We start from the raw sequence: 23,894 nt of genomic DNA on the forward strand, positions 1-23,894 counted from the left end.
CACCTACACTCTCATCCCGAAGATTTCCTCAATTAGGAAGATTTTAGCGACATTAGCTGATCGATGGATCGGTCGAAATGCCTAATACCTATTACCAACAGCCAGTTACATTGCGCACATTTACATTTGCCGGAGCGTTGACAATTTTCTTAATTTCCAAATCATGATTACGGCGCTTCGTTACTCAACTGCAGTTTCTCGTCGGTTTTGGCCGGGCTTTTACTAGGAAGCTGCTGCCACACATAATCTTAATGGGCCTGCGGTCCAGAGAAGCATCGCATTTGCGATGACAGCTCGCTCGCATAATTGTACAACATTTAAATGTTGATCTTGACTGGCACCGCCGACTCGGCCCAAATGAGATAAAGGTAATAATATAAAAACACAAAACACAAAACTCGGGCTGGAGACAACGTGTAAATGTGCAAATGACATAACAAGTACGAGTCTCGGCTAGCATTCAAATAAAGATACAATTGTATCTGCCCATTTATCTCTCCCCCAAAAAAAAAAAAAAATGGGTGACGGTTGTCCCCACCCAAAAGCCAAAATCACAAAGTAAAAAAGTCACCAAAAAAAAAGGCAACAACAAATAAACCGAAACAGAAATGTTCGCACGCAAATGTTTGTCGTCGGTGCGTTGATTGTTTCCCCCAGTTTGCACAAATGAAAGTGGTCAACAAGAGCGGTCCACTGTTCGAGATGCAGGATGGGTAATACCGACCCCGATACCGCTATCTGTGTACACTGCGAAAAAGAGGAGTGCAACCAGTCAATATTGACAGTCGGCATGGTGCGAAACGATCCAAAGAAGATGCCTGTGACTCCGAAGATAATGCTGGCCGACAAATTTGGCAAATAACATTATTTGCTATTATTATTGAGCTTGAAAAACGAGTACCAAGCTCATACTGTGACGTATTGAAAATCTATCATAAAGAGGTTTAACCCTTAAACCCTTTCTCAAAAATAAGAATAACAACTTTTTTATTTTTGGTGAATTTCTCAAAATGAATCCTTGTATACCTTGCACATTGCCAAAGGCAATTTTAAAGTATACCTAAGATTTTGTGGAAATGCACTTCTTAAATTAAATTATGTTTTTCTTGTTGCAGTTATTGGCATTTGTCAAACCGTTTCGAAAAGGTGACCCAGATTCTTACTGAATTAACAACATAAAAAGTTATTTAATTCAGTTTTTTAAGTATTAAACCTTTTTTGTTTGATTTTTAGCATAAATAATCGAAAACCTACTTAGCAAAGTTATGATCAACCAATTAATGTGTTTGTATCCTTCCAAATGATTTGGTTTAATATGTGACAACTATTTTTGCCTATAAAACTGTACTGAAGGAAACCTAAACGTCACTTTTTAAGTGCCATACACCTCCGTTTGATCATCTTTTCTTGGTGTGTATGCAAAGTGAGTTGACTATCCATTTGCCTATGACCGTTTAGGGCCAAATGGCAACCACTTGTGTGCCAAATGGCACTACACACGTATCCAGGCACTGTGATTAGGATTTGGATGAGGATGAGGCGATGCAAATAAACGGATGGATGGATGAGTGGATGGCGGAGGGGCAGTACGTGCCCGGACTGCCTACAAAATGCGAATTTTGGCCGGAGTGTTTGGCCTGCTTTAATTGTCGCCGCCGAGTTGCCGCCGAAAAGGCATTTTAACGAGCTACGCGCATGCGCAATTGTCCAACCGAGTCCGTCGCTATTTTTTATGCAACTTCTCGGGCAGCGGACCGAGCCCCATTTCGCCCGGTGAGAGACTTTCACTCATTTGGGAATTCATCGGGTTGTGGCCGTATAACCTGCACATTTATCGCACTCATTGCAGATCCCACCAGCGAACTGAGTCCATCGGATGACCCGTGCTCCGCCATGCGGAAGTTTATTAACCCATCGCAACCACCCACTGATCAAGACCAGTGACCAAACCACCGACAAAGACAAACCACCGAGAAAACCACCAAAGAGAGACACGGAACCACCAGATAACTCGGGTATTTTTCACTCATTATCGCCATGAATTGAACGGCACGTGATTGAATGTGAGCTTCATGGCGGCAACGAGTTTGCTAAGAAACAATATTTCATTTAGAGGAGCAATTCAATGATTTTGGAGGAAGCAGCATTTATCAAAAACTAAAGCACATTTAAGTATTAATGATAACTTAAAAACAATCAACCTATTGCGTATTTTTTGCCAAAGTGTCATTAATCAATTAAGTCATAAAAGGGAAAATAAGTAGTAATTATTTATATTTGACAAAGATTAGATTGTGTTCGGGGAATTCTTTATCGATTAAAAGGCCTTCCCACGTTGGCTTCCAAAAACCTTTTTACCTTATTTACGACACATTAGTTTTGATTAAAGAGCTCTTAAAATCTTACAGGAACGCGATTATAACTCTAAGTCAGGAAATAAAGAGTTTGCAAGAAAATGGACAAAGTCAATTCAATAAAAAAAGGACAACAACTTCAACAAAGAACACAATACCTACCATGAGTCTCATTAATCAAGACAATTTGAATTTAATCAAGCCTAAACAAATAAACAATCACATGATTTAATACTTCAGGAACTCGTATTTATTTCCTTCAATGGAAACGTTCGCCTTTATTACTTCTAAAGAAAATTCTCATGCTGAATAGAATTTTTTTTATTTATTTAACTTAATTTCAGAAGAGATAAGAGGCATCTCCAGGAACTCAACGTTAATTCCCCCTGGTAAATCATAAAGTTCCAGCCGGAGAAGAGCAGCTTCATTGAAATATGAATGAAAGTAGCAAATTCCTTTCAAAGAGATTAGATAATATCTCGAAAAATTATAAAGTCGAGGTTCAATGAATGATAAACAGAAACCAGACAATTTTCTTCCAAACCAAAAAATTCAATAGTTTTTAAATCTTATACTGATTCTTCTTCATTATTTAATTCTTCATTATTTGATTTCAAGTTCAAATGGCAAAGAGATGATATGTGACCAGGAAATCGATTCGGCGACATCTTCGCAAGACTAATTTTTCATTCGAGGACTGGTCAAGCGTTAATGACAGACGATTAGATAATGGAACCTTAATGGGCTGACTTCTTATCGCCTTGATGGATAATGCGAATGAAATTGGAATTGAAATTGATATTGAAATTGCCGTCATACGGAACCACTTGACAACCCATCAAGATGCCAGATATGATTTCAAGTAAATTAATAATAATTAAACTAGAATTTATTCACTTCACAAACGAACAAAAAAAAAAGGTAGTCACATTGAAAAAAAAGAAGTCAGGAAGTAAATAAATGCTGCAGGTTGCTTAATTGCTAGCTGCTTTTATTTCTACTAAGCAGGGCATTTGTAAGACTTTGAGCATACGCCGTTTACGGGGTCAAAGTTCATTTCCTCGGGACACTTGAGGACGTACGCATTGAGCTCATCGGTATTGGCGTAGCTGCAGCAAATGAACGTCGAGCATGTGCTGTCCATCGGGAAGAATCCGGTGGTGGCGCACCGGTGATCATCATCCTCGGTGGTGATGGTCACATCCCCGGAGTCGGTGGTCTTGTCATCCGAGTCATCGGTCACGGAAGTAGATTCATCGGTCACTGGTTCATCTGTTACGGTTTCACTGGTCACTGGTTCATCGGTGTCAGTTTCATCGGTTACTGGGGAATCAGTGGCTGGTTTTTCGGTTGTGGAAGCATCTTCAGTAGTTTCTGCCTTCTCGGTGGTTGATGCATCTTCAGTAGTTTCTGCCTTCTCAGTGGTTGCAGGTGCTTCAGTGGTTGCAGGAGCCTCAGTGGTTGCAGGAGCTTCAGTGGTTGCAGGAGCTTTAGTGGTTGCAGGAGCTTCAGTGGTTGCAGGAGCTTCAGTGGTTGCAGGTGCTTCCGTTGTGGGAGCCGCGGTGCTCTCGTCCATGGTGTCGGGAATGGTGGGGTTCTCGATGTTGCTATCCTCGCGAGCCTCGTAAAGTTCAATGGCCGGCATGCGGATGCACTGGGCCACCGAGGAGCTGAAGACCAGACCCGAGGGGCAGCGCAGGAAGCGAACGGAGTAACCACCGTAACCGGTGGACTGGCAGACGTAGTAATCCGGTGTGTTATCCACTACGGCGAAGTAGCCGCTCCGATGGCACAGCGACTTGGCTTGGACCATCGAGGGTGCCAGGACTTGGAGGAGGGCCAGGCCCATCAGCATCGTTAGCTTGAACATCTCCTTTGGGGTTTTCTTTTTCGCTTTGGGTTTCGTTACTTGGTTCGACGGACTAACTGATCGGCCAATTGATCGGGCTCTTTTATAGCCAGGCCCGAAAAGGTGCCGGGGGCAGTCTTCAAGATTGCGTTCGATTAGCTGATAATGAGGGAATTCAAGACCCGGTGCGTGAATACATAGAACCCACTGTCGATGATAGTGGCCAAAAAGTCTGGCGATGTGACTAAGCTTCAGATAAGGATCAATATACGAGTATGTGGCCATGCCCTCGGAAACAACTTATCTCTGGTGAATTGGAAATTCCCACTTAAAGTCCTTTGTTTAACTTTTATCTTGTGAAAGGAAACCTCAAAAAAAACGTTCAAACTTGGAAAATTATCAGAAGGAAATAAGCTGATATATATATAGGTATAAAAATAGAAATAAGAAATATGAAAAAGAAATAACAACTCAGCTATTTTTCCGTCTTTTCTAAAATAAATTAATAATTTTACTTATTTTAATATCCTTTTAATCGCCTAAACTTCCTTTAAAACCCGTTTCCCTTTGCATTAGACTTTTATTATCTACTGTGCGTAAATAGCACATAGTTCTTTCTCTCTATAAATATTTTAGTTTCCGAATAACAAAGCAGTAAATTTATCTTTTTATCTTTCATAATGTTGTCCCAAGAAGCAGTAAAACTTAAAAGTAACAATAAACCTGGAGGGCTTATCTACTCTAAAGTTTCCCATTCTTTTCACACCTGTTCAAGCTTTCCAATCTTTTCTGCATACCATAAACCCATAAAAATATATGGTAAATTCTAGTGGCAAAACACAAACACATAAGAAGGTCAAGAACATTATTTTTTTGGTCCTGCCTCAATGGAGAATATCTTGATTGTTTTAAATTTCACAGAAAAGAATTGGAAAAGAATTTCAGATTAAGCTTTCAAATCTTTATTTTCACCACGAATCAAAAAAAAAGGTTAACAAAAAATAAGAATAATAATTTTTACTTGACTAGAGCAATGGACCAACATAGATGGAAGAAGAGGGTTCAACTGGAGGTCAAAGCCTACTCCTCGGATTCGGGGCTCTCGGCGGACTCGCCCTTGGCCTTCTCCTTCTCGGCCTTCGCCTGCTGCTTGGCCTGCTCCTTGGCCGCCTTCTTGGCGGCCTTCTCCTCCGCCTTCTGCTGCTTCTTGGCCAGCTTCTCCTGCTCCTTCTTGGCCTTCTGTCGCAGCTTCTCCTCGATCTTGTACTGCTTCAGTTCCCGCTTGATGGCCGCCAGGTCGCTGACCTCCGTTGCCTCCTGTCCAGGCACAATTTGCGTCCAGTCGTAGCGCCAGCATCCGCCAATCAGGGGCTCGAATCTCTGGCCGCTGGAGCAGCGCACAATGAACTTGTGGAAGCCGCCCTGCAAACTGGCCACGCAGTTGTAGTAGTACGTCTCATCGTGTCCAGCAAACCTGCCCACGGCCAAGCACTGGAAGCCATCCCACTGGCACTCGGCCAAGTCCCTCACGCATCTGCCGGCAGTTGGCGAGAAAACCGTGGGCACCGGACAACCCAGCTCGATGTCCTGCAGCTGGTGGAGCACTGGGTTCAGCAGGCAGTTGTGGTAGAGCCTGCAATCGCCGCTGGTGTGGGGAAAGAGTCCTGCCGTCTGGCACTCAAAAGGCGGCGGAGTGGGTGCAATTGTGGTCTCAGCGGGGGCTGAGGAACTGGAGGAGGAAGTGGAGGTGGAACTGGAGCTCTCTGCCTCAGTGGTGGTTTCTTCGGGAGCGGGAGATGTTTCTTGGGGAGCAGAAGAGGATTCCTGGGGAGCAGAGGAGGTTTCCTGGGGAGCAGATGAGGTTTCCTCGGGAGCCGAAGAGGTTTCCTCTGGAGCAGCAGATGTTTCTACGGGAGCAGCAGATGAGGTTTCCTCGGGAGCAGAAGAACTTTCCTGTGGAGCAGATGAGGTTTCCTCGGGAGCAGCAGATGAGGTTTCCTCGGGTGCAGCAGATGAGGTTTCCTCGGGTGCAGCAGATGAGGTTTCCTTGGGAGCAGAGGAGGTTTCTGCGGGAGCAGAAGAACTCTCCTGTGGAGCAGAAGAGCTCTCTTCGGGAGCAGAAGTGGTTTCCTCGGGTGAAGTCTCCGGGACACCAGTGGTGGTCTCAACTTCCCCAGTGGAGCTATCCGATTGGGTGGTTTCCTGCTCGGCCGCCGTGGTTTCCTCATCCGAAAGCGTTGTGTCCCAGGCATTGGTGGTGCTCTCCCAGCCGCTGCCCTCCTCATCTCCCGGCTGAATGGTGGTGGTGGTCGCATCGATCCAGGGCTCCGGCTTGGCCACATCCTGCTGGGCCGCCGAGCCGTCGCCGCTGAGCGCCAGGATGCCGCAGGACTTGGTCAGCAGCTGCAAGTTAGGAATTGTCAGGTGTTGGCTCAATCCCGGGCACCTCCTCGCTGGTGGACACTTACCAAGGCGGCGCAGAGCAGCAGGATGGTGGACAGGTTGCACATTCTACGGTCCGTCATCTTTCGCACTGTGAATGTAGTGGTGCTGGTGGTGCTAGTGGTTTCTTGTGGTGTCGTTGTCATCGTCGCCAGTGGCTAACGTCGGTCGATCGTTGTGTGAGCTGCTGGCCGAGAGCACCGCCGATTATATAGCCCGATCCGGCCGGGATGCTGGGTTGCCTTATCGGGCTTAGCACCTCCGCCACTTCGCCGACTTCGGTATCTGATAGATAGACAGAAGACAGAAGACGTTTCGTATATGGGTGCAAATAAAATGGGATGGCGTTTGCCGCTCTGACGTCGTCCGGTGGTTTTTGGGTTGCAAAATACAGTTGTAAAACCCAAAGCAAAAGGGAGGAGGGACACTGCTATACACCGCGGATGTGAAACGGAAGTGTGTAAAGATAACGCTCAGTGTAGCCGAGCGGGGAGGTCAAGTGGTCGGAATGGCAGTCGCAGATAAATCTGTTTGTCCGGTGTTTTTTTCATTCGACGCTACTGTTTTTGTTTTTCGATCTTTCCACAGGAGATCCACAACAAAGATCGTGACGCATCCGAATCTCGGCATCGCGATGGGGTGATCCGCAGGTGACATTCGATCTTTGTTTTGTAGAACAGCTCAAAAAGGTTTTCTGTTAAAATATTTTATATGATATTTGATTAAGGTTTGAATAAAATCATTTAGCGACGTCACACAATTAAAGGAATTTTCTATACATTATGAGTTAGCACTTTATGTTCAACTGAATGGCACGTCTACTCCTTATCTAAATACATGCACATTAAGATAGAAGATCTCTAATTGGATTCTTTCTTAGGAAACGAAGTGCAGATCTGAATCATCACTTGCTAAGCTTAATTATAATTAAGATCTTGTTTATCAAAGCATAACTTGTCTAAAAATAGTCGAAATTTATTACCTTCCGAATCTCAGCTTATCAGTACTCCATCACAAAAACTAGATAATGTTTTGTCCAAAATCATTCTGGAAGTTTTAACTCTGAGTTAAAACGAAAATAACAAAAATATATGCAGAATATTTATAATACTTTGAGAATGAGTCTGAGTCACCTTTCTGCAATGTTTATTAAAACGTATAAGGAACATAGCCACATGTTTCGCAAAAAAAATTATAAGTTACCTAAAATAAGTTAGTAGTAGGGTCTAATTTGGCATAAGGATAGTTAATAAAAACTATCATCAAATTAGCAGTTAACCATATCGAATTGCCTAGGCATTAATATATTTTTTTGGGTGTATCTCTTAAACCGAATGAAGGGCAATAAAAATTATGTAAATAAATAAAGCGTTCATACAATTATCATATCCACGCTATTCAATTTCTAAGGAACCGCAACCATAACATTTTCGCTATCTAATTTCAAAACATATTGCCATTGCTTCGAACTTGAAAGCATTCTTCTTTGTTAAACATAAAGTTATAGGAGTTATGTAAATGAGGTGTAAAAGTGAATTGTGTTTACCAATTGTAATCAGAATTTTCGGCGAAATCAAATCACAATCATTCTATCGCTATCCAACTTCGGTGACCCCGTTTTGGGTCGACCGCCCACCAGGTGGCCACGGATGTGAAGTACTCATCGCCCGTCACCCAATGCCCGGTGCCTAGGGTGACTATTTATCTGCTCCAACTGGTTCTGGTGGCCATAAACATAATCCTCCGCTGACGCCGCTGCTCGCCAACTGAATTGCAGGCAAACGCTTTACATATCTGACGTTAATCTCACGGATACACGGCTACACGGCCACTCAGATACACACAGAACAGAAACACAGCTGCGCAGATACACTTGTGCAGTGTGCTGTGGACACAGATATCACTGTATCTGGATATCTGGATCCATCGTGATAAGAGCCCCGATGTTATCAGCCTGCCTCTCCGGCTCTCCGGTTCTCCGAAGTCTCCCACACTCTCGATCCAAGCTCGTGTGGGTGTATTGTTCGCCATTATCTAAACGGTTTTCGGTGGGGTTTCGGGTTGAATGATGAATGCCAACGGCTAGACGGAGCGCACACACAAATTCCAAATTCCCAGCGAACGGATTCGGATCAACTGCAGCCAGTTTAGCCAGGTGGTTGGCTAGTCCAAACAACAGAAATCACATCCATCGGCAAAGAGCAACTGAAGTTCCAATAAAGTTTAAGCAAAGCCATCTAGATATCTAGATGGCAACCTCAGCGATGAGCGGGGTGGGCGTTGGCGTGGGCGTGGCCAGCTCGAGTCCAGTGCGAAGATCCACCGCCAGAGCCACAGCCGGAATCCAAAGACGCCGGGTGGTCAAGAAGCACATCCAACAGAAGTACATGCTCTGCGGATTTGCCATACACGTAATTATCCACACGGCAAATCTCTTTCTCAGTTCCATTGAGTAATGGGTTTTTAATATGTTTTCCTTTTTCTTTTAATAGGCTTTCCTTGCCACCCCCGCTTATCTGTACGGCAATGTGGTCGAATCGGATAAGGATTTGGTGCTGAGGATCTGGCCGGCGATTGTTTACCAGGCCACCGGAGAGCTATGTCGCTCCATCATGGAGCATCTGGACACAGAGTACAGTGGCCGATCGAGGGAGACGACCCAGTACCGAAAGGTCTTCCTCCTGGCCACGCTCATCGCCTGCGTCTCGCTGATGGTCAGCGGCATCCTGTTCTCCTCCGCCTGGATCGTGGTCACCACCACCACCCAGGTGGTGGCCATCGTCTTCTACGGTTTTTTTGCGGGTGAGTGGGTTGACATCCCTCAATGTGTAGTATGACATCTGAAAAGGGCGGGAAAATTGTGCAATCTAATAGATGTTTGTTTAGAAATAAGGGTAGGATTAACTACTATTATAATATTAATGATAATTTCTTTCTTTGTTATTGTACTTTACAAAAAGCACATGAACCAGATGTGGTTTGTTGCTTATTTTTATTGCTCACTTGTCGTATATGTAATATATCGCGTATACGCGTTTCAATAGTCGGTCAATGTGAATGTTTCTCGCGTATGCATTTTTACATTCTGAGATCGGTTCATCGAAGAATTAATCTTATTTTTTTATTTCTTACCATTTTCTTAGGCATTGGGTCCAGCTTGTACCTGTGGAAGACGCACGTGATCCTGGAGGCAGTGCGTCCGCGGGAGGACAAGTACGTCCGGAAGACGATCCACCTGTGCGGTGAGGCCTTCTGCCAGCTGTTCCTCTCGTTCGTGTTCACCAGCCTGAGGACTTTGTACGGCACCGCCCAGTCGATTGTACTGATGTCCGCGCTGCTGGTGAACCTCATCCCGCTGAGCCTGATCATCACGAAGCACCGCGAGGATGCCTTCACCACGAAGCGGATTTCGGTGATCAAGGCGGAGACAGGATTCGCAGCACTGCCGCTGAGAGCCGCCCTGGCTGCGAATTTGGTGGCGGATCAGCTGGATGGCCTGGATACGCTCTCCTGGCGGAATCCGGCCAACGAAATGGTCGCCGCACCGGGGGCAGCCGTCGCTGCTGCGGTTGTGGATACGCACAGCAATTACATGCTGGCCACGGATGAAGCGTACGTTACGTATGTCAATCCCAACGGTGTGGAGATCATGGAGATCATTCCCGAGGAGGACGAAACGGTGTCCATGATGCGATCGAGCAACGCCACCATCGACAACTATGCCATGTCCGCTTCGCAGACGTCGCACAAGTCGCTGTCCAATGGTCGGCTCTATCCACTGGCGAACCAGTTCCCGCTTACCACCGGAACTGGAACCGCCACCGGAACCGGAAGCTCCTCGCCCCTGCCGCCCGATTATGCCAATTTGGTGAGTTCTTGAAGGAAGTGTAAAATTATTAATTTAAAAGCTGAAAATAATGCAAACATACCTACGTATATTTGGTCTAAACCCCTTTTGGCTTTTCCCTTTTTCTTTGCAGCGCCGCTTTCGTCGAATGTCGCGAGCGGTTACCTCGCATCTGTGGTGGAATCTGCTGGACAAGATCGCAATGCCGCTGCAGCAGGCGCTGATGGTGCCGCAGCTGTACGCCACCACACTGCTCCTCTCCGCGGACATCTTCAGCTACGTGATGTGCCTCACAGTGCTCCCCGGACTGGCGGTCAGTCACCACGCCCTGAAGAACGCGGAGATCCCCTTTCTCTTCTCCCTGCTGGCCTTCCCCTGGATGTGCTTCTCCCTGATGACGCCGCGTTTCGGGACGAGCCTGTATAAGAGGAAGATCCAGTGGCACACGATGGGCAGCCTCGCCAAGTGCCTGGCACTGATCTGTGAGTCCAGGTTTAAGAATTGGAATTATCCTTTATATTTGTGTTGTTTTTATCTGTGGGTTAAAGAAGAAGTTTTAAGCATCTATGTAATTAAGTTCGCAGCTTTATGTTTATGTTTAAAATCACCTTAAGTTCATAATATCTGCTAAATGCTTCTTTCGTCTTCAGTCATTAGCTTCTCCACCTCGAAGCTGCTGCTCAGCGTGTCCGCGGTGCTCCTGGGATTTGGACAGGTGGTGACCGCCTTCCTGCAGGAGCTTGTCTTCCAAATGGGAATGACGCGGGCCAACTGGACGGCCATTCGGCGACCGGTGCACTTTACCAATGGTCTGTTGGTGCTCCTCTGGGGCGCCCTTGCCCATTGGGTGGTGGAGCGGTACTCGTTCCAGGCCACCGTGGGATTTGCCGGAGCCCTCTACGGAGCGACCACGTTGTTCTGGAACTTTCTCTTCTTCTGCTGCCAGGGAAAGGATTGAGGAGCTAAAGATCTAAAGGACCTGGACAATTCGCGGGGATCGCGGGGGATGTGTGTTGCTGTTGTTGACGTTGTGGAAGATCTGAAGGTGTTGTACTTGTGCAGTGATATTAATAAATAAACTAATAAACTATAAATAAAGTAACTGTCAATATGTCATACATGCATACATACATAAACAAATCGTTTATAGAGCAAGGAGAATGGGAGAGCAAGTTAGATAGCATGTTTACTCTAAGGCATTAGAGTATATGTCTGTCTCGCTTTAATATCCGTTTTAAGTCAAGTTTTCCTACAAATGATGCTCATGCATCGTCGCATTGCATTTTATGGAATTGAACTAATCGGTTTTAATGAGGTACTTTTTTTTTTAACAATTTCCAATTTGTTTTATGAAGTGCATTTTATAACACCTGCCAATTGGTTATAAGAAAGGGAATTTTCTAACACCTTCAAATTGGTGCTTGCAACATTGCATAAGTAGGTTTTAAAATTTAAAAATCAAAATAATATCTCAATTGCGGGATTTTTAATACACGCATTGTATGATAACGTTTTCTTTAAACAAGTTATGACTTCTTTTTAATTTTTTTATTAATATTCTTGAGAGCAAAAATTACAAAACTAAAATAGACGGTTGCCAGTTTTGGTTAATTTTCTAAAGTCTCACTTGTTTTACCGTTGGTAAACTTAACAATTTTTTGCAGGACGTCATTTTGACCATGTAATAAATTTAAACACGCTTTCGGTCCCGTCTTTCAATAATTTAACATAGATATTTTATTAAATAAAGTAAAATAATAAAATATTCATTTAAGCGCACGTTGGTAAAAGCTTTTTGCTATAAACCTAAAGCCATTTTTAACTGTCAACATGCATTTCAAATCCAAAAAATATAACTTCTTTTTTGTTTTAATACATTTTTCAGCCGGATGTAGGAAGCAGAATCCGCACAGTCTGCTAAGTGTGAAAAAAAACATCATAGTCGTATATAGAAAATGTTTTTTATTTATAGGTAAAAAGCTAGCATAGGAAAGTAAATATTTTAGCTCACTGCCTGACAAAACCTGCTTGCTATAAAATCCAATATCCCTCTTCTGCTTGCGATTGTTTGGCAACTATCGATATTTTACGTGTTTGGGATATGTGTTATATCGACGGAACGGTAACTCTGATACCAGCACGCCAAGACAACTACAATTTTTCATTTCATTTGACATCGGTATAAAACCAAGTGGTTCAAAAATTGTACAACTTTTAGAGTGTGTATCAGCTGGGCAAGGTAAGCGATTGTGCCAAAGGCAGTTGTAAAGGGGGTAGAGTACGGGGCAAACTGATCAGCAGCGGCGATTTGCGGCGGCCACAAAAGCGGGAAGCCGCCGAATGCGCAAAATCGCAGCTGCGGTTTTTTTTCTCATTACCGGCTTTCGCCGTTTTTGGCAAGCGACAACTGCACCACCGAAATCCTTTTGCCTGTTTTTCTAGCATTTCGGAAACTGCTAGTGAAGACGCATGCCGAAGAAAATCGAAGACATTATTGTGATATCTTCATCTGACACCAGCGAAAGCAGTGATGATTCGTCTGATTCAGATTCAGATTCCGAATCCAGTTCCCTTTCCGATGATACCTTAAATATAGGTTTGTCGGATAAAATACACAGAGCATCAACACCAGAAAACAAGTCTTTGCCGCAGCATCCAGGTTCAAACACTAAACACAACAACACAAACACGTCCAATGGGACCACACAACCGCAAGATAAACCCTTGAAAGCAAATGATCTACAAGCTCAGCAGTTCGAGACTGTAGCTAATGGCCAGTCGCAGGATCATCCGATTAAAAAAGATGGTACTATAGCTAAAGTCCAGTCGCAGGATCATCAGATTAAAAAGGACGGTACTGTAGCTAAAGTCCAGTCGCAGGTTCATCAGATTGAAAAGGCTGCCACTGTCCCTATATCTAAACCACAACTTAAGCGCGACGAAAATATTGAAGCCTTTGCTACACAGGCGGGGTCTTTCAATAAAATCAAACCCTCGGAAGCTGAAGTCCAGTCACAGGACCCTCCGATTAAAAAGGTGACCACACCGCCTATATCTGAACCACAACTAAAGAGCGACACAGATACTGAAGCCTTTGCTGCACAGGCGAGGGCATTTAATAAAATCAAACCCTCGGGAGCTAAAGTCCAGTCGCAGGATTATCAAATTAAAAAGGTTGCCCCTTCGCCGATATCTAAACCAAAACTAAAGCGCGACATAGACATAAGAGTCTATGCTAGACCGGCGAGGGCATTCAATAAAATCAATCCCTTGAGAGGATTGCATTATGATCAACAGCAGCGTCGAAAGCCAGGAGAGCTGGTAGAACCAACGAAGGGCATTACTGTCTTAAGTTTTGTGCGCGAACAGCTAAAATGCTTCGACAAGATCTGCGATAAACTGATAGAGAATCTAAAAGAGATCGACGATCAAGCGGATTGCCTCAACATCATTGGCTCGAGCTTCAAATTGTCATCGTCGTGCCTTAAGCTGTTTTTCGCAACTGCCAAGGATAGCTTATCCCGGCTGAAGGAGGCCGTACTGGGCTTAGTCGCATGCACACGTTCGTTGGAGCGTACCTTTCAAATCCTTAAGGAACCAAAAGAGAAAGCCACCGGGCCAACGCAGATTATCCGGTTACTTTCAATGGGCTTAGATATTTTGAGAAAACTCCGACAGGTTGTATTCTTCTGGTACAACTCGAAAGAAAAAGAAGCCGACGCCGACGATTCAGAAGAGGAATCTCGGAACCGTTGCGGAACAGGTCGTGGAGCCGACCAACAGTTTGAATCAAATTTTCCCCGGAAGAGACGGTAAGGCCTACTTTGATTTCTGCTTTCTACAGCTTACTAGATTTTTTTTATAGCAAAGCACTTATAAATATTCAAATAGAAATAACATTATTTTGTTGAGTCTATGTCAAATATATTTTCTGTTCTTTTACAGCAACCAGGAGGAGGATCCTCGTCTGATTAAGTACCGGCGCGTGGACAACTCATTTCCTCGCTTTATACCGAATGCGCCTGCTGAGGACCCGATTCCCAACAAGTCCATGGCAGAACGAGAGCGCGAAAATCAGCAACATACCTCGAAGCGGCAGTCCATATTTAATCCGCCTGTATACACGCTGCACCGCGTGCGCAACGATGGCCCCATTGTGCTCAACCCGTTCGACCTTCCGGACGACGAGGAGAATATTCACACATTCGGCGCCACTGGTGGTCCATCATCCAGACAGTCCGCAGCACCTTCGCGTACCCATCCACAGCTGTTCTACTCGGACGTCGTGCGCGGTGGTCAGAATGGATTCGGGGAGACGCTTGCCAATGGGCATCCCGCTTACGCTGGACGCAGAGCTCCGGCTCAGGCGGAGAAGAGCATCCTGACGCATGAGATGGAGCGCATGGAGCATGAGCAGTACCTCAATCTGATCCACACAGTGGCTCACAATGATTCGAGTGCCAGTCGCTTTATAAAACCGGCTGCCCCGCCGCTGCAGCGCATCGATATCCAGTGGCCAACCTGGAGCTCCCTGCTGGGCGCTCGTCAGTCGCGTCCATCGCCTCAGCCGATGCGTAAGGAAAGCGAGCTATCCGAGTACGCCAAGTTGATCAACCGCGAGGTGAAGGAGAAGACCCGCTCGCCGGCACCACCGAGCCTGATGCACATCGGCAGCATAAATAACAGCCATGCGTCCACCATTTCCATTAGCGAGAGCAGCTCCAACAAATCGAGCAGCGACAGCTCTGAAGAATCCAGCAGCGACTCGGATTCCTGTGAGATTACCGAGATGGAGGAAAACGTCGATAACAAGAAAGCCACCAAGACTAATCATATGTAAGTCTTTAGTTCAATTTGTATGAATTCTGTCCTTAGATTGTCAATCAACATTTATTTCAAGACCTAATACGGATGCTCAGAAACAACTACAAAGCATCCAGAAGCCTGCCAGGTTCTCCATGTCGGATAGCTTGCATCGCCGCTTCGCCAATGGCGTCTACCTCAAAGAGGACTTTGCAGAGCAGTTTAAGGCGAGGGAAGCGCGTAAGCAGGAGGAAATGGAACACCTCCGTCTTTTGGCAGAAAAGGAGTAAGTATTACCCGCTCAATTATTGGTCACAGTTATTAAATTTTTTGGCAAATTACACAGGGCTATTCGCAGCACAGATCAACGTCGCCAATACGAAGAAAAGCTGCGCGAGAGCATTTTCCAGTACCGCATCCCTCATAAGCCTATTTTCGTTATTGGGGGAGCAATTAAGCCGGTTGAAAAGAAAACATTGCTTCGTCCGCTGACAGAGGAGGACATGCGTCGCTGGGCACACTTGATGAAAGGTGGTCCCGAGACTGAGGTTAGAAAATATATATTTGTTTGCATTTATAGCTGATATGTTAACGTATTTCTTGTGATTCTTTATATTAGGTTATTATTACGAAGTTTAACTATCGCATAACCCGCATTGATTTGAATACGTTTAATTCGAACAACTGGCTTAACGACGAAGTCATAAACTTCTACATGAGTTTGATTACCGAACGCTCCGAGAAGCGTCGTGGAGAACTGCCAAATGCGTACGCCATGAACACTTTCTTCGTGCCACGCCTTCTGCAGAATGGGCACGCGGGCGTAAAGCGCTGGACCCGAAAGGTTGACCTGTTCGCAATGGACGTGATCCCAGTTCCAGTTCACTGCAACAACGTCCACTGGTGCATGGCCATCATTCACATGAAGAACAAGACAATTCTCTATTACGACTCAATGGGAAAGCCGAACCCAACCGTGCTGAGCGCCTTGGAGGCCTATTTGCGCGAGGAGTCCCTGGATAAACGCAAGCAGCCGCTGGACACCAGCGACTTCAGGATTGAGAGCGCTCAGAACATACCACAACAACTAAACGGCAGCGATTGCGGACTGTTCAGCTGCATGTTCGCAGAGTATATATCTCGCGACGTACCAATAACCTTTTCCCAGGAGAACATGGAGTACTTCCGCAAGAAGATGCCCCTGGAGATTGCCGAAGGGAAGCTATGGTTGTAGGCGTGCTGTGTCCAAACCCAAAAAACACACAGCCACTAATACTAGCTTAACACGAGGAGATGAACGAGTTCTTAATTTATTGATTAGACATCTAACATCAACTTTCCAAGCGAGGATTCGCAGCAGAAGCCTTGCCACCAATCGAACACAAATCGATCTCATCGCCGATTCGATTCAGTTAGTTCGATAGGGCGGCAGCATGCATGCGCACAAACTTGCTTAACATCTCATTTCACTTTTCACACATCCACTACAAATTGTAACACTTCCAATAGAACCTGCGATGCTGATGAGCAATTCATTTTTCAATAAAGCTCCGGCAAATTGACAGAATAATTTAGTTTTTAATATAAACATCATAATGAGAGATCCTTCAAATATTTACACGTGAAATAAGCCATCTATTTGGTAAAAAGAATACTAACACTAACATTAGGATTTTCGTTTTTTTTTTTAGGTCTGTATTTCTTCTGCATACAAAAATTAAAATGTTTTTATACACTTTTCATTGATAAATGCGAAGGTGTAACCTTTTTACTCATATAATACTTAAAGTTAAGGAAACGGATTTCCTAAAAATGTGCGGTATTCCGTTAGTAAATGAATTACAAACTAAGTTAAACTATTTATAACGATTTTTTTAGTATTTTTAAAAATGTTGTAAAGTTAAATTTAATCAACACCGTTTCGGTTTAGTATATTTTTGGTTCATAAAAACAGTGTTAATTTTGTGGATTTTCGAGGAACTCTTCTTAACTTAAGGTAACTTAAATGAAATGTAATATAATTTATTTTTGCAAATCAAACTATACAAATATATATTAAACAAAATATAAAAAAAATTTTCTTATGGTATGCAAAAAAGTAGTTCCATTAAAGAGAAGTTTAGATTGTAAAATTGTTTGTGATTTAACTTAACTGTGGAATTTGAAAAGGCAAGCCGCTATATTTCATCTCCAGTGTGGCCCTACCAACAGGAAGTCTGTTGGCGAAGGCGAAAAGCTAACGGTACATGGCGTTAGTGTGACCCTGTCGAACGAAAAGTATGGGGCTATTGCCGGTGTGACCGGGCCGGGGAGGAAAGCAAAGAAAAGTGGAAAAAGCGGAAAAGCAGCAGTTGCGAGAGAGGCGCGCGCGCGGTCACAACTCGGCGACGGCAGCGTTGGGGCATGCAAATTATGCCAATTAGCATCGACGGTAGCACGAGCAGTAGCAGCAACGCCAGCGCCGACAACCGAGCAGAAAATGCAGCAGAGAACAGGAGCGGCGACGTCATCATCGGCGGCAGATAGCGGAAAGGGGGCGACGGACCACCCGCACCCATCCAGGCGGTCCGACGACGACGGCGACGGAGGCGGCGGGAACAGCTGCTCCGGCGACCCAGCAGCGGTGAGAGAGGCGTTTGCGTTTCCCCAAATTTCCATGTGAAAACCCTACGAGTTTCCCTTGTTGTTTTTTTTTCTCCATTTTTTTTATTGTGAGTGGGCCAATGTGTGTTTGTGTGTATTTATCGTTTGTTTGGCCTGGCTAAAAAATTATATAACTTTAAGCGGAGGCAGCGCACGCTTAGTGACCTCCTCACCCATCGACCAGTCCACCCCCTTCTTCTTCCACCCCCTTTTATCACCCACGCCACTGCAGAATTGCCATGAACTCGCATAAAAATTGTGCGGGTGTGTGTGTGTGTGTGTGCCCGTTTTATTTTCCATGCTCCTCGGCTCGTTTGTTGTAATTTTCCGCAGCCACCGCGCATGCCACCTCCTGCCCCTCCTCCTGTCCTGTCCCGTCATCCGCTTTTCACACCGAAAATATTTTTCAAATCGCTCTAGATATTGCAAAACTTCGAACCAATAAAAACAATGCCATAGGATCTTGTATGAACTTTATTTCAAATTGAAATGTTTTACAAAATTTAATCGAAGGATTGTGTAAAAGTAATCTCCAATTTTTAGACAAAATATTGTAAAATATATTAGAAAAAGTATAGCTAAAACGAGACTTGGCAATGGACCTAAATTCTTTTTCTAATATTTTTCTCATAAAAGCGAATTTCAGAAAAAATTAAAATTAATCTTACATAAAAAATGTGAATGTTTTTTGTAATAAAAACCACAACATTTTTGAAAATTTTGTTTTTCTCTTATAATTGCTATATGTCTATTTAAGAAATTTATAAGCCGTTGATCAAATTTTCTGAAGGTAAACAATTTTGTAATAACAATTTTTGTGCACTGCTGTTAACATTTTCCATTGCCTTGCACTTTTATTTTTCTCTCTGGCTTGCCTAATTTCGAAATGCGTGTATTTGTATTTACTTTGTGGTGCCTTGTTTGTTTGGCTCTTGTTTTAATCATTTATTCGATTTCGCCGTGTCCTTGTGGAATCGCCACCCACCCACTTTTGGCCCAGTTTCTTAGGTACTTTTCGTGCGCTTCGCCTGCTTCCGGTGTTCTGATTTAATCGCAGCGCATATTCAATTTCATTCCTGACGCCCGGCCAATTTCCCATTAATTTTGTTCTAATTAATTTTGGCCAGCTGGCTGGTTGTTGGTTACGTCAGGCGCAGCTCATCTATTTTTGGCCTTAATCCTTTTGCTTCTTTCGGAGCGGCAGACAGAGAGAGCCGAGCCGAGTCCTTTTAACCAGAACCACACACACACAGAGAGAGCGGCCTTGCCACCCACCAAGCCCACTAACCCACCAGTTAGGATAGCCGCCGTATCCTAACCATAACCATACCCCTTGCTAGCCAGCTAGCCAGCTCAAGGACTTGTTTATTTATAACTCCGGGCTCTTCCCATTCGGGATGCCATGCGGACCTCATCCATTATTTAGCCACGCGTATCCGCATAGTTTACGCCTTTATTTGCTGCTCCCCATTGTTTGTCTTTTGTTTATTGATTTATTCACACCTCTTATTGTTTTCTTTTCTGCCTTTATTTTTAGCGCTTTTTCGTTGTTGTGCATTACTCAAATCGAACTCAGAACTAAATTAGCCAGGTAAGGGCTATCTCTCAACTACGCATCATCCATCACAACCGTTCAGGGGGTGAAACCACTGTAGTCATTCATTCAAAGAACAAAAGGTAACATTTAATCTATATAGTAGTAAAAAAGTAACTTATTCATTTGCCATGCTCCTCAAAAAAGTGCATCAATTTTCCGCAGTAAATTTTTAAAAAGCTTAAGTTGAATTTATTCTTATTATATTTTGAACTCAGTGGGTGAAGATTATGAATTGTAAATCTTTTAAGAAAGACGTAAACGTATAAATATTAAAAATTCGTTTATAGATTACATTTCTTCTTCTGAAGTTATCACCTTTCTAAATAAATTACAGTGGATTTTCCCCTCAACCTTTAAATAGAGAACTCTGATCCTAACGTTCATACTTCCTTACAGATTAGCACAACGATTAGCTCCAAGCAGCAGGTGGAGCAGGCGGATGCGAGGGAGCCGAAGGAGGAGCAGGTGGCCATCCACTACCTGGCCAGTTTCCATGAGCTGTGTGTGGTGACCGCCCTGCTGCCGCTGGTGACGCTCTTCACGTGCTTCGTGACCGCCTACGTCTTCCAGTACGACGATGTACACGAGACACATTGCCGCGTGAGTTTTTTTTTTTTTAGGTGGGCTTTTGGGGTGTCCAGAGCTTCTGGGCGGGGCAGGAAACAACTGCTCCAATCGCAGTTAATCCCGCGGCCAACAAATCACTGTCATCCTCTGGGGAGACCGTGCGAGATAGGAGACACGCAAATATACTTTTTAAGCGATTCGGTCACAAAAAGCACAGCGGTTAATTTGATTAATGGCCACAGACCTCAAGGACAAGACGTTAAGTTTGCTTTATTTTGTTGAATATTTAAAAGCATGTTTGGGTTTTTTCTTTGATATGGTTATTTTCAGTTATTTAGGATTTTAAATCAGTTTAAATCTTCCTTAAGCTTATAGTATATCAAATATTTTTGGTTTTTATATACATATGTTGTTTAATTTCAATTACGGTTGATATTTATTTAAAAATCCCTACGATACGATTTTTACTTTGACTAGGACTTGTTAAATTACATCCGAACTAGGAAGATTAGCATTATACTACATTTTAGCCGGCAGATTAATAACCAGTATCTTACTTCTATTACCAGGTCTACAATATAGTACCCTCGATAAGTGCAATTACCGGCGTGAGTCCGCAGCGCTACTTCTGGCGCATCAGCATTGCTCTGCACATCGGACCGCGGATCCCGATCGCCTTCGTCTACAAGAACTACTACCGCTCGCAGCTGCGCCGGCTGAATCCCGCCCAGGTGCCTCAGACCAGTCTGCTGATCACGCTGATCCTGGTGCTCAACTGCATCGAGGTCGCTTCCCTGGCGGGCGTCACCTATATATCGAATCGCGAGAACTACCGTAGGTTAAGTGAACCGCCATCCATTTATCGAGTCTACACTGTTACCACCCATTGCAGCTATTCATGAGCGCATCTTCATCACGTTTATGGTGTGTTCACTGTGCTACATGCTGGCCACCATAAAGCTGAACGACATCCTCAACAAGGGACAATCGCTGAGCGAACAGCAGCGGCTGTCCATCAAGTGGAAGAAGATCCTCTTCGCCATCTCCATCCTGAGCACCGTCGGACTGCTGGTGTTCTTTGCCAAACATCGCTTCTACTGTCACGACTTAGGTAAATAAAAAAGACAATTTAAAAACAATTTCTTGTGACATAAATAATATATTCATCACAACTATGTTCCAAATGATTTTTGTATCAAGTGATTTTGGAGAAAGTAATAAGAACATATTTCCCAGAAATCGAAACTTAACCGTCAAAATAAAATTTGGTTTCAATTTTTTAAACAATCAGCATTTAGTTGCTTATATTAATTTTTGCTGCATGGTCCCAATATTATTCAAAATTTTGAATCTATAAATATTTTATAAATTAATAAAATGAATTCAATATTTTAACCCAAAACTGGCTTTTCAAATTAACATATTTTTATACATACATGTATTAACATTTAAAAATTAATTTTACCAGTCAGTATCTTGAAAATGTACAACATATTATTTAATAGATATTATTTGTAATGACCTCCTTTTGTTTTTACAGCCTTCAGTTGGTTCGCGTTCTTCGAGTATTTGATCGCCATCGCCAACATGCTGTTCCACTTCACCATAATCTGGGACTTCCCCTCGCAGTTCTTGATGATCGTGCAGGGACCACGCGAGAATCTCGCCCAGTACTTGAGCAACAGGCCGAAAGTGGACTAGATTCGGATGGACTAGATCCCACCTGCATGCCACTTCTCCAGTGAATAGTGTGTTTGTAATTCCCATACGAAACGTACAATTAACAAAACTTCTTCAACTTTAAAACTAAGCGCTTCCATTACCGATCGATCAACAACAAAATTAGTATTCCTCTATTTTCTTCGATTCACTTAAAACCACTGAACCCACAAATCAGAGTCACAAAAATCAAAGCGAAACCCCAGAAATAAGGAAATGAAAACCGAAACGAAACGAAAGCGAAAGCGAAATGTTCCATAGTTCCACGATTAATATAATTATTAAATATACAAAACAAGTATGTAAAGAAATTTGCCGGATTAGAGGGCATACCGATCTAAGTACACATTCTAAATACAAGAAATAAGTTACCTAAGTAAGGATTAAGTGCACCGAAAGCAAAAACAAAAAAAAAATACAACAAACAATAAGGTAATATTTACGCCTAGTGGATCGCAGCTCGCCAGATCTCAAGTCAATTTCAAATCGACAGCGTTTCATTTGTTAGGCAGTAAAGTAAATAGAAATTCGAATTACTTACCACTTAGTACATATCGTTTATACAAGATGGAAAATAGCCTCCTTGGGGCGGCCCTATTGGCCCTCCCCAAAATAGAAAAAAAAAACACATTGAAACAGAAATCGGACAATAGACATTAAGCTGCGACATTACGGGCAACGAACAACAACCACTCACAGATTTCGAACAGTGATGGGAGGTATCTATAAAGGTGATTAGAAAATAAAAAAAACGATGTATGTATTCCCAGTAAATTTTAATTTGTTAAAATAAGAACCCAATGAGAAAAGGGTTTTAGAAATGTGGAACCAACTAGCTTCCCGAAAGAATTATAAAATTAAACTGATAGGTTTAAATTTGTTAAATTTAAATTCTCAAGAAAATTCTATTTAAAAAGAGAAATTCGGTACCTTTCCCATCGCTGTTCTTGAGGTCGAAGATCTAGATGAGGCAGTTTCTGATGCCAACGACGTCAGACTAACAAAAAATTATAGCAAAATAAACAATTGTTCTTAGCCAACTTTAATAGCAAAATGAATTTTGAAATATTAAGAAATGCGTAGCCCAAACAATTGGTCAAGCGATCGGGTGAAAGACGAACATTTTACATTTAGCTTTCGTTGTAGGCAAGCACGGCCAATAGCTAATCGAAATGTAAGCCAGATAATGGTCAATATACAGATATTTTGCTGATACGGACATCCGTAGCTATGTATTTTTTCTCACACCGAGTATTTAGCTGAAATCGAAGACAGTTCAATTTGATATTACTTATTTAACTTTGTACTATACACACACCAGAGTCAAGCGGAAACTTTTATTCCATAGGTAATATTATGACTACCAATATAATTACTATTATGCATTGTAACTGCGAGAGATCGGCGTTTTAAATAGCATCCTGAATGGTCAGGAGAAGAGCCTTTGTACTTGTATTCCCTGCGAACAACGTAGCTAAACCAATGAAACAATTGTTAATTCTCACACAAAATGATATTATAATTAATTATATATATATATTCAAAATCACACCCACTCATGCGATATGTTATGCAATAGTTGAGTTGCCAATTGCACCTTGCGATCGAGCAAATATATATTCGAATTATTGTTGATGTTTACACGCCCTGAGTTAAGTTACCCATCTCACTCCTATCTCAACTTCTATATTATCTCTGTCCCGCTCCGTTTCGATTTTCCCATTATGTGCCTCTCTCCATATTGACCCATAAGGATGAACACTTCCAGTTGGATCCACGGAGTAAGGATATATGATATGTATTCGCACTTTATATATCGATCACCCGCTATTTTCTATTTGTTTTGTATGGCAGAAAGCAGCAGCTCTGGGATAGTCACTTTTTAAAATGCAACTTTTTACCCTTGCATAACTTTTAAGGCGACACAACGTAAGAGAATTAATTAAAACAAAAACCAATACAAATTAACTATGAAATATGTAAACTTTGTAGCTTCCTTATTTGAATAAAGATTAATACAACTCATAAGGATTTTCCCAGCCTGGTTTTTTTTTTGTTAAAAGGGATCTACAA

The 23,894-nt window shown here is 43.1% G+C and overlaps 5 protein-coding genes across 5 annotated transcripts; 3 read left to right on the forward strand and 2 right to left on the reverse strand.

Annotated features, from left to right (window-relative positions):
* Positions 1 to 3,221: 3,221 nt before the first annotated feature.
* Positions 3,222 to 4,264, reverse strand: LOC108094277 (cell wall protein IFF6). The gene has a single exon (XM_017194770.2). It carries the CDS (start codon positions 4,222 to 4,224, stop codon positions 3,355 to 3,357), a length of 870 nt encoding a protein of 289 aa, XP_017050259.1. The 5' UTR covers positions 4,225 to 4,264; the 3' UTR covers positions 3,222 to 3,354.
* An 885-nt stretch (positions 4,265 to 5,149) lies between these two features.
* On the reverse strand, positions 5,150 to 6,830 carry LOC108094559 (flocculation protein FLO11). Its single transcript, XM_017195173.2, has 2 exons — positions 6,672 to 6,830; positions 5,150 to 6,606 (listed from the first exon to the last, which is right to left on the reverse strand). Exons 1-2 carry the CDS (start codon positions 6,789 to 6,791, stop codon positions 5,284 to 5,286), a joined length of 1,443 nt encoding a protein of 480 aa, XP_017050662.1. The 5' UTR covers positions 6,792 to 6,830; the 3' UTR covers positions 5,150 to 5,283.
* A 1,367-nt stretch (positions 6,831 to 8,197) lies between these two features.
* LOC108094549 lies at positions 8,198 to 11,594 on the forward strand. The gene is made up of 5 exons (XM_017195161.1): positions 8,198 to 9,056; positions 9,138 to 9,447; positions 9,789 to 10,513; positions 10,626 to 10,974; positions 11,143 to 11,594. The coding sequence occupies exons 1-5, from the start codon at positions 8,895 to 8,897 to the stop codon at positions 11,448 to 11,450; spliced, it is 1,854 nt and encodes a 617-aa protein (XP_017050650.1). The 5' UTR covers positions 8,198 to 8,894; the 3' UTR covers positions 11,451 to 11,594.
* Positions 11,595 to 12,607: 1,013 nt separating this feature from the next.
* On the forward strand, positions 12,608 to 16,865 carry LOC108094613. Its single transcript, XM_017195292.1, has 6 exons — positions 12,608 to 12,731; positions 12,935 to 14,304; positions 14,438 to 15,328; positions 15,393 to 15,581; positions 15,642 to 15,843; positions 15,915 to 16,865. Exons 2-6 carry the CDS (start codon positions 12,962 to 12,964, stop codon positions 16,527 to 16,529), a joined length of 3,240 nt encoding a protein of 1,079 aa, XP_017050781.1. The 5' UTR covers positions 12,608 to 12,731; positions 12,935 to 12,961; the 3' UTR covers positions 16,530 to 16,865.
* Positions 16,866 to 17,649: 784 nt separating this feature from the next.
* On the forward strand, positions 17,650 to 23,849 carry LOC108094454 (post-GPI attachment to proteins factor 2-like). The gene is made up of 5 exons (XM_017195036.2): positions 17,650 to 17,918; positions 19,932 to 20,135; positions 20,672 to 20,936; positions 20,995 to 21,213; positions 21,643 to 23,849. The coding sequence occupies exons 1-5, from the start codon at positions 17,775 to 17,777 to the stop codon at positions 21,801 to 21,803; spliced, it is 993 nt and encodes a 330-aa protein (XP_017050525.1). The 5' UTR covers positions 17,650 to 17,774; the 3' UTR covers positions 21,804 to 23,849.
* Positions 23,850 to 23,894: the final 45 nt, after the last annotated feature.

This window comes from Drosophila ficusphila, unplaced genomic scaffold, assembly GCF_018152265.1.
Source record: "Drosophila ficusphila isolate 14025-0441.05 unplaced genomic scaffold, ASM1815226v1 contig_198, whole genome shotgun sequence".
Lineage (NCBI taxonomy): Eukaryota > Metazoa > Arthropoda > Insecta > Diptera > Drosophilidae > Drosophila > Drosophila ficusphila.

Coding starts and splice junctions, on each gene's coding strand:
- LOC108094277 (XM_017194770.2), bottom strand. CDS start 4,224: ATGTTCAAGCTAACGATGCTGATGGGCCTGGCCCTCCTCCAAGTCCTG.
- LOC108094559 (XM_017195173.2), bottom strand. CDS start 6,791: ATGACAACGACACCACAAGAAACCACTAGCACCACCAGCACCACTACA. Junction 6,607..6,671: donor TGCTGCTCTGCGCCGCCTTG/GTAAGTGTCCAC, acceptor CCTAACTTGCAG/CTGCTGACCAAGTCCTGCGG.
- LOC108094549 (XM_017195161.1), top strand. CDS start 8,895: ATGGCAACCTCAGCGATGAGCGGGGTGGGCGTTGGCGTGGGCGTGGCC. Junction 9,448..9,788: donor CTTCTACGGTTTTTTTGCGG/GTGAGTGGGTTG, acceptor CCATTTTCTTAG/GCATTGGGTCCAGCTTGTAC. Junction 10,975..11,142: donor CAAGTGCCTGGCACTGATCT/GTGAGTCCAGGT, acceptor TTTCGTCTTCAG/TCATTAGCTTCTCCACCTCG.
- LOC108094613 (XM_017195292.1), top strand. CDS start 12,962: ATGCCGAAGAAAATCGAAGACATTATTGTGATATCTTCATCTGACACC. Junction 14,305..14,437: donor AATTTTCCCCGGAAGAGACG/GTAAGGCCTACT, acceptor GTTCTTTTACAG/CAACCAGGAGGAGGATCCTC. Junction 15,582..15,641: donor CGTCTTTTGGCAGAAAAGGA/GTAAGTATTACC, acceptor CAAATTACACAG/GGCTATTCGCAGCACAGATC.
- LOC108094454 (XM_017195036.2), top strand. CDS start 17,775: ATGCAGCAGAGAACAGGAGCGGCGACGTCATCATCGGCGGCAGATAGC. Junction 20,937..20,994: donor ATCGAATCGCGAGAACTACC/GTAGGTTAAGTG, acceptor CACCCATTGCAG/CTATTCATGAGCGCATCTTC. Junction 21,214..21,642: donor CTTCTACTGTCACGACTTAG/GTAAATAAAAAA, acceptor TTGTTTTTACAG/CCTTCAGTTGGTTCGCGTTC.